Source organism: Gekko japonicus, unplaced genomic scaffold, assembly GCF_001447785.1.
Source record: "Gekko japonicus isolate JY-2015 unplaced genomic scaffold, Gekko_japonicus_V1.1 scaffold404, whole genome shotgun sequence".
NCBI lineage: Eukaryota > Metazoa > Chordata > Lepidosauria > Squamata > Gekkonidae > Gekko > Gekko japonicus.
In genome coordinates this window covers 235,434-244,355 of record NW_015174854.1, presented here as the reverse complement: position 1 = coordinate 244,355, position 8,922 = coordinate 235,434, and the positions used below count along the sequence as shown (strand labels likewise).

Genomic DNA, 8,922 nt, shown 5'->3' with positions numbered 1-8,922 from the left:
GAAAGAACTTCTGCCTGAGAATCAGGATGGGCTGCACAACATGGCCACATTTTGTGCACCCTGTTGCTAGTGCCATGTCGCAAGAGACATCTTGTGTCACTTATGAAAGTGGCAATATAGTGGCTGGCTAATATGGTATTGCATTTTTCTTGTGAGGTGAGGTAATTCTTGACAGCCGTGTAAGGTCACTATATTCTGTTGCAGAGAGGAGCTGTCCTGAAGTCACCCGGTGAGTTAAGTAGCTTGCTCAAGACACCTTGTGTTCCTTAACATTTTGCTACCCTAGTTCTGTTGACAAAGATACAGACTTGCTATTTTGCCGTCAAAAATTGCCAAAACAATATATTAAACAATTATAAAGTTGGTGGTGTCACAACAACAACATTAACGCATACTGTAACTATAATAAGGCATAAGATGCAATATTTCCTCCTTTGAAGATAAGACATAAAGTCCATGTAGTCAGTGTTACTTAATAGGAGGAGTCCACATAGTCATAACATTTTCCAAACAGCCTTTGCAAAGACGCCCATTCTAGATACTTGGAAGATGCGTTTCCTTCGACTTCTTCAGTTTTCCGGCTGTGTGAGTGGAACCTGATTTCAGCAATTTCAACAGACCACAAGGTTCATAGTGTAAGAAGCGAATCATAGGTTATTATAGTTACAGTATCCATTAATGTTGTTGTGACACCACCAACTCTATAATTGTTTAATATGTTGTTTTGGCAAGCTTTGATGGTGTTTTCTACTAGTGGAATTTGTAAATTTGGGAACTCCTGTGACACTAATATTTTCCCCTTGTTGTTTGGATTTACAGTTTGTCACCTAGGCAAGAAGTTAGAGGCTTTCTAATTTGCTGTGCTGTATTAAGTAGCTATCATTTTAAAGGCCAGCAAAGCTGGGAGAACAGCTGCTTCATAATCTGGTCTGCTTTCTCACAGTAAAGTTCATAAACCTTCAAATGGTATCAGTGTTTCTCTTCCTCATTGCCCAGGCTGTGCTTTATAGCCCATCATTATTTTTAGTAGCCCCTCAGGCTCTGCTTTCTTGTATCCTTATTCACAGAGACAAATTGCATTTTTGGACCCATGGAGGGTATCTCACATAGGAAAGGGTATTGGAGTGTGTCTATTACAGTTCCTCCCACCATGATGCTAATGCTGCATTCCAATACAACATAGTACCATTCTGGAAGGGGTACTCTGCCTGTATTGCTTGGCAGCTCTAACACAATATTTCTTTATAGGATATACTAGAGAAATCTAAGGCATAGTTATCTGCTTCAGGTGGCATAGTTATCTGTTTATTTATCTATGCAAGAGACTCTTGATTAACTTACTGAAACTTCTTGTTAAATATTTGATGCTTTGGGAATCGAAATAATGTCTGATCGTGTATATCATATCTAATAATGAAGTGTCCCCTGTGTGGTTAATGAAATCTGTATAGTTGACTTAGATACAGAGATGGTTCTGAATACCAGGGTAGAGAATCTACAGGTGTGCAGATAATATTTCTCCTTGAATAAAAATGGGAATATAGGGGGAGGAGTGATGGGGAGGGGCTGTATGAGGGGCCAAGTAGAGAATATGGAAGGTGGTAGAGGGCCTGTTGAACATGGGTAGGATGTGGGGAGAACATGAAGATACTGTGGGGATGGTGAAATAATCAGTTGTAGGATAAAGAAGGCAGAGTTAAAGGCTGGGGGGGGAGAGAGAAAAAATGAAAGGAGAAAAGAAAAAAACAGACTGGGAGAAATCTAAAGCAAGTGAGAAAGTTTTAACTTTCTCCCCATCAATTGCAACTGATGGTAGTAGTGTGAATCTAAGGGACTTATGAGGAACAAGCTAAAAAACAGCAACTGATCTAGAAGCATGAATTTAAAGGACTTATGAGAAACAAGCTAAAACAATCAGCTGTTCAGTCCATGTACTATGCTTAAATGATTTGGTTGTTGGGGGGACTTTATCTCTGCCTAGGGGCACAGCTGAGCCATTAGGAGCCCAGACAGTTGCTGGCTAGGTGGGAATATTCTGGCCATTTTAGGAACCCTACTGGCTATTCATCCAGGGGCCAGCTACACAGATGTGGTTCAGCAGAACAATGGATCAGGACAATTATGGGGGTAAAACAGGGAAGGAAGGTATCAGGGTAGGGGAAGTATGAGGCTGGAGCTACTGACAGATCAAGTCTCTAGCTCTTGGGGGGCAGTGTCATGTGCGAGCCAGAAAGTTGTGGGTAGACCTGACTAAGTGGCCTTTAAAAGTCAGGAAGAGGCCAATGAGGCCAGACCCGTCTTGGCTCCAGGCAGAGAAGGAGCCGGCCGGGGAAACTAATAGGATAAGGGGTAGACCCAAAACCCTCTTCCCTTTCCACGGCTGAGACCTTAAAAAGAGCAGGTAAGCAGCCTGCTGTAAAGGACATTGGACAGGTGGAAGGGAGCCTGAACATGGAACCTGGTATGGGTATACTAGAAGTGAATAATTCTTTTTCTTTTATTGCAGCTAAAGGAAATGGCCTCTGAATACTATGACAACCTGCCACAGTATAAATCCTGGATAAAAGTACTTTATGATTTTGTGATGGATGATACTATCAGCCCCTACTCACGTGTGAAAAGGCACTTAAAGGGTGAAGTGAAAGAGGACTGAATTGGCTAAAAAAACTTTATAAACGCCATGAATATAGACCTTAGTAGTAATGCATCATCCTATAAAGATGTATTCGTTGTTATCTCGATTTACTTCCAAAAAATATATGGTTACATTCTAGAACAAAGACTCTGAAGGATTAAACTATTGCCAGAACTAGAGCATTCCTTACAATTGTCCTGCCTCTACTGGTGTAATTGATGTAGCTTTAAATATCAGTGTTTTGTGCATAATGTTAGTATTAATGTTACATAATGTGTTAGTAGCAGTTCTCTTTTTTTCCTTTAAACCTGTAACCATATCGGAAGCATATGTACCTCTTGGGTTATATTTACTAAGGGGGACCCTTTAATAGGCCACAAAGTAGAACATTTTGCTAACAGAGCTTAACATTCTAAACTATTAAAATTTTAAGTGGCAAATATTTGTTTAAGTAGTTAAACAGAATGCTTGGCTGCGGTTCCTCAGTTTGGTTAATCCAAGTTCTAATATAATTAGTAATAAAGTTCCATTACAACTGCTTCTATAAAAAAGGAACTATGACCATTGGAAGTATGCTAGTATTTCTGTAATTGTAGAGCATGGATCTGTCAGCCTGTTTGGTATGAATCTCTAGGTCCAAATTCAAATTGGCACCCTGAACAACATGACAATCTAGGAAAATATTCACTTTTTGTTGGATGGGGATGTTCATAAATCCTAATGAAAGATCACTGTTACAGCTGCATAATGTGAGGCCAGCTCAGCAGCTGTTTGACTTGGAGTTTTAGGAGCTGTGTGGTAGAATGCAGTTCTATTGTTCTAATGCGTTATGCCTTCTTGGTTGGTGTAAGATAGTTAAATAACATAATGGGCATCAGATCTGTAAAGCATCAACACTGAGGATGTCAAGTACCTACTTCTTGAAGAAGAGCGTGTCATGTACTTCAATAAAGATGGTTATTTAAAGCTTCATTTATAACAAGTGTGAGTACATGTGTGGGAAGCTTTTACTGGAAATGTGGGTGAAAGCTGAAAAGGGGTTTCTGAGTCACTAGTTTAATAGCAATATCTCCTAGCTGCTTAAAGGTAAAGGTTCCCTTGCTTGAAAGCCAGTCGAATCTGACTCTAGGGTTGCGGTGCTCATCTCAGTTTCAAACCTGAAGAGCCAGCGCTGTCCGAAGACGTTTCCGTGGTCATGTGGCCGGCATGACTAAACGCCGAGGCGCACAGAATGCTGTTACCTTCCCACTGAAGTGGTACCTATTTATCTACTTGCAATTTCTTGCTTTCGAACTGCTAGGTTGGCAGGAGCTGAAACTAGAGATGGGAGCTCACTCCATCACCTGGGTCTCGAACTGCTGAACTACTGACCTTCCGCAGCCTGCAGTTCAGCATCTTAACCACTTGAGCCACCGCAGCTCCCCTAGCTGCTTAAGCTCTATGTAAATCTGTTCTTGAGCAATTACTGATATAAGACCTGATGATCTGGTTGCTGGGCCTGATCTCTGAACCCTGAAGAAGTTCAGTTTGTTTAATGAGAAGATAGAGGTGCATATTTGAGAACAAGTATTGTAAAGCTGAAGAGCAACAGTTGCTTGTATGATGAACCAAACAGCCTTGCCCACACTTGTGTGAAGTGGTAGAGATGGGATGGACAACTCAAGAGGGTTCCTTTGATGAGAATGATGGACAAAGAAGTAGTTATCTTGGAAGATCTTACCTTGAAACTTAGAATTGTGTCTTCCAAGACCTATTGTCTACAGCTGCTCCATGCTAAAATGTTAAGCTTGAGTGCCGAAACACTGGAGGGATTCAAATAGAATCTAGATAAGGGCAGTGTGCTGTTCAAAGTTAAATATTTAAACAATTCAATAATGGTGGGCCTCACCTTCGATAGATGGCAAGTCTCTGGTTTATTTCTCTGGACTTTGGCCCCAGGTTTAAACCAAGTCTGTGGCTTATACCTGCAATGTCTTAAACCAGGGTAGAGGGTGTTAAAAGCCCAGGACTGGATCTGGGGGTTCCATTTGACCAGTGGTGAATCTTCAACTGGTGCAAAGAGCTTTGCTTCAGTGAAAGAGCTATGTACATTCTATCAGTCCAACCCCTTTTCTGCAGTACAAAGGACTACATTAAATCTTCCAGGTTAAAGCTTTTTTCAAAATAACTGATTATGAAATAACTCTTATAGGAACCCAGTTTGAAGACTTTTGTAGGAAAAGAAACAGTGAACCCCAGAGCTTATTTGTGGCAAAGAACAATCATTTTTATTCCTGACGTTCAGAGATACTTAAATGGCAAGTTCTGCACTATTATATTGCTCACTATTACTAGCATCCTAGTTCAGATGTAGTAATTAACTTTGATTTCTTGGGCTATTTTAACAGGCACTACCTTTGTGTTAGTAGTAGTTTTCACATTTGAATTTAACTGATGCCTTCATGAAGTGCTTCTCAAACTGGGTTGGGATGCAAAAGTAGGTCTGTCTCTTGCAGATGGGTTTTGAGGTGTTGCGGGGAAGAACAAGGTGAGCAGAAAAACAAAGGCCTTTCCCCTCCCAGCAGCAGGGCTACAGGGAGCAACTGCTGCATTTCTTCTTCCTCTTCTCCATTGGCCTTGCTTGTTCCCTTCCAAAAGGAGAAAAGTGTGTTCTATGCACAAAATCTCTGACCAGGTCAAAGCACCATTGGGTGAGAGGCAACAGGTTCAGTAGCCTGTGCTTTATCACCTCTTGGGCCTGTGCTGTCAGAACTGCCTCAGTTTTCTCCTGGCCTGTGACAGTGGGTGAAGTTTTATTATTTTATTTATACCCTGCCCTCTCTGCTGAAGCAGGCTCAGGGCGGCTTACAAGGCCATTGGCAACAAAAAACAGTTAATATCCTAAAAACACATTCCAAAGGTGCTACATATATGTGATGGCAAAGATTGTTCTAATCTGCCACAATAAAATCAATAGTTGTATGGCTGGTGTCTGGCTCTTAGGTGCATTGTTCCTCAGTATGGGCGTGGATATTAAAGCAGGCAGCCAGGATGGATTATAGGGCCTAGCTAGCCTGGTTGGTGTTAGCGGTTTAACATGGTGTTTTCCTCAAACACTTGGTGGAAGAGCTCTGTCTTCCAGGCCCTGTGGAATTGTAATAAATCCCACAGGGCCTCGATGTCCTCTGGGAGCTCATTCCACCAAAGCAGTGCTGCTGCCTGGAAGGCTGTAGCCCTGGTTGTGACCAGCCTGACATCTTGTATGGCCAGGGAGAGTGAGGAGATCTTGTGATCCAGAACACAGTGCTATCTGGGGAACATATAGGGAAAGGCGGATCCTCAGATATGCAGGCCCCTGGCCATATAGGGCTTTATAGGTAAAAACCAACACCTTGAAGCGGACCTGGTATGCTATAGGTAGTCAGTGCAGTGCTTTCAACACCGGCTGAATGTGCTCCGTCAAAGGGAGACCCAATAACAGCCTGGCCGCTGCATTCTACACCAGCTGTAGTTTCTGGGTTTGGGACAAGGGCAGCCCCATGTAGAGAGTATTGCAGTATTCTAATCTTGAGGTGACCATTGTATGGATCACTATTGCCAGATCATCGTGTTCGAGGAAGGGAACCAACTGCCTAATCAGCTGAAGATGGTAAAAGGCCAACTTGGCAGTGGTTGCCACCTGGATCGTTAAGGAGGCATCCAAGAGCACTCCCAGGCTCCTAACCTGGCACCAACAGTGCCCCATTGAAGGTTGGGAGTGGGATCTCTAACCCCAGACTGCTCCAATTCACACAAAGGACCTCTGCCTTTATTGGATTCAGTTTCAGTTGGCTCAGCCTAAGCCACCCACCTATGGCCTGTAATGCCAGGTCAAGATCTTCCGGTCTTGGCTGCCCAACAGCAGATAGAGCTGGGTGTCATCCACATACTGGTGACAGCCCAGTTCATGCCTCTGGGCAAGGAGGCACATATAGATGTTAAATAACTTCGGGAAGAGAACAGCCCCTTGTGGCACTCCGCAAACCAGTGGGTGCCTTTGGGACACCTGCTACCCTAGCATTATCCTCTGTCCACAACCTTGTAGGAAAGAGGAGAGCCACTGCAAGACAGCCCCCTGAATCCCAGCATCGGTGAGGTGGTGGATTAGTAATGAACACAACCGAGAGGTCTAACAACAACAGTACTGCCAATCCACCTTGATCCAGATGCCTTTGGAGGTCATCCACGAGGGCAACCAGTGCCATCTCAGTCCCGTAACCTGGACGAAAGCCACACTGGAATGGGTCTAGTATATCAGTGTCATCCAGAAAACTCTGCAACGGAATTGCCACCACTCTCTCAATCTTGCCCAGATAGAGCAAGTTAGAGACCAGCTGATAGTTAGCCAATTCAGGTGGGTCCAAAGATGCTTTCTTTAGGAGAGGTGAACCACTGCTTCCTTAAGTGACTCAGGGAAAGTTCCTTCAGAGAGGGACTTGTTCACAATCTCCCTTAGAGGCTCTTGTAGCCTTGACCAACTTTAGTGAGCCATGATGGGCATAGATCAAAGCAGCAAGTGGTAGGACATACATTTAAGAGTATTCTGCCAACATCCTCTAGGCTGAGCTGAGTGAAATGATCCAAAACCTGACCAGGGCCACCCCGAGGTGTTTCTGCTCCCTCGGCGAGGTGCAGATGCCAACCTCCCGGTGGGGCCTAGAAACGTGTGTGTGTGAGGGAAGGGAAACAAAACTTCCCGAAAGTGAAGCCCGGTGGGGGTGCACGACCGGCGCAACAGCGCCCGCCGGCTGGGTCCCCTTCTCCGTCCCACCCACCAAGGGCCACCCTGGCCTCTCCAACAGGGTGCCCGGCGCTGCAGGCCAACCATCCCCTCCCACCACAAACACACACCTGGGTCCTTCCCTGACACCTGCAATCCGGCGGCCCTGCCAGGGGCGGGTGACTCCTTGCAAGTTGCAGCAGCGCTGAGGGCCCCCCCGCGCGCCTTCCTCCCACTGTAACACCTTTCTCTCACTGGCCTTGCTGGGCTTGGGCCTCTGCAGCAGCTTCTGCACAGTGTCCATGTCCTCCGCCTTGACCGCCGCCATCAGCTCCTGATCCTGCCCATGGCGAGCGGACGGGGTGGCCGACCGGGGGGGTCCTCTCTGCCTCTGCATGCAACTGGGAATGGGGCGAGACGGGGACAGAGGCCGGGCCGGGTGCTCGCTCGCTCGCTCCCTCCTGTCTGCCTGCCTTCACTGCCTTTGCTGCTGCCAGGGGTCTCGCAGCAGCGGCAGCCTCCTCCTCTGCGCAGCCCTGACCCGCCGCAGCAGCAGTGCCACCGCCGGCTCCCCCATAGTAGAGCGATTACTTTATCTGCAAAAAAGCTCGCAAAAGCCTCACAGCCAATATTCAGTTCTCTAGCGTTTGGTCTGCCTTGAGGCAGAGTAGTCAACGATCAAATTGTTCTAAATAATTGGTTGCACGTGAGCTTGCAGATGCAGTCGTGGCCATATAGTACTCTTTCTTGGTGGCCCTGACTGCCATCTCATAGGTCCTCATAAAGGACCTATAGGATGCTTTTGTAGCTTTGCCCAGCCTGATTCGGCCTCCACCAGGGATGGCAGGGCATTGGCCAGTGCGTTGGGCAGACAGTACACTAGCCAAATAGCCAAACTTTCCCCAGCTTCCCACACCAGGCCAGCACATTCTATGCTGGGGATTTTTGGCAGTGGGAGCAGCCTGAAGGCGTAAGTTTCCCGGATGAACAAAGCCACCTTTCCCTCCTGCCCTCTAGTCTGTGATTGGTAAAGGAGAGAGAGCCTGTAGGGAGCCAATTGGGAAAGAGCCACTGTGTCCCCATCATGCATGCCAGGTCCACTCTCTGCTCTAGCAGGAAATCCCAAAGGACCATGGTCTTGTTATTTATGGACCTGGCATTACACAACAACACCAACGTCGGAGGAGGGTTATTTATCCCTGCCCCACTAACTGCAACCCTTGGGATGGGACACAAGCTGGAAGGGGGGTTGAGGCTTTTTGCATATCGGTCCCCTTCCTTTATGCTCATGTTTGGTCCCACCGCTATACTTTCCCCTCCCCAGGAGTACTGGAATCTCCAGTCAGGTCATCGCCCTTAGCTGATGATCTCCGCAGGAGCCTCAGACCAATCAGCTATACTAACAGTTTGGTGTCGTGGTTAAGTGAGCAGACTCTAATCTGGGAGAACCGGGTTTGATTCCCCACTCCTCCACTTGCACCTGGCTGGATTACCTTGGGCAAGCCATAGTTCTGGCACAGCTGTTCTTGAAAAAGAGCAGCTTCTTTCA

At 46.0% G+C, this 8,922-nt stretch overlaps 1 protein-coding gene across 1 annotated transcript in view; it reads left to right on the top strand.

The window, feature by feature from the left end:
* Positions 1 to 3,567, top strand: part of DEGS1 (delta(4)-desaturase, sphingolipid 1) — a 10,137-nt gene extending 6,570 nt beyond the window's left edge. The window contains exon 3 of the mRNA XM_015424586.1: positions 2,507 to 3,567. Coding sequence (XP_015280072.1) covers positions 2,507 to 2,653 — 147 coding nt within the window. The 3' untranslated portion in view covers positions 2,654 to 3,567. The remainder of the gene's footprint in view (positions 1 to 2,506) is intronic.
* The last annotated feature ends 5,355 nt before the right edge of the window (positions 3,568 to 8,922 follow it).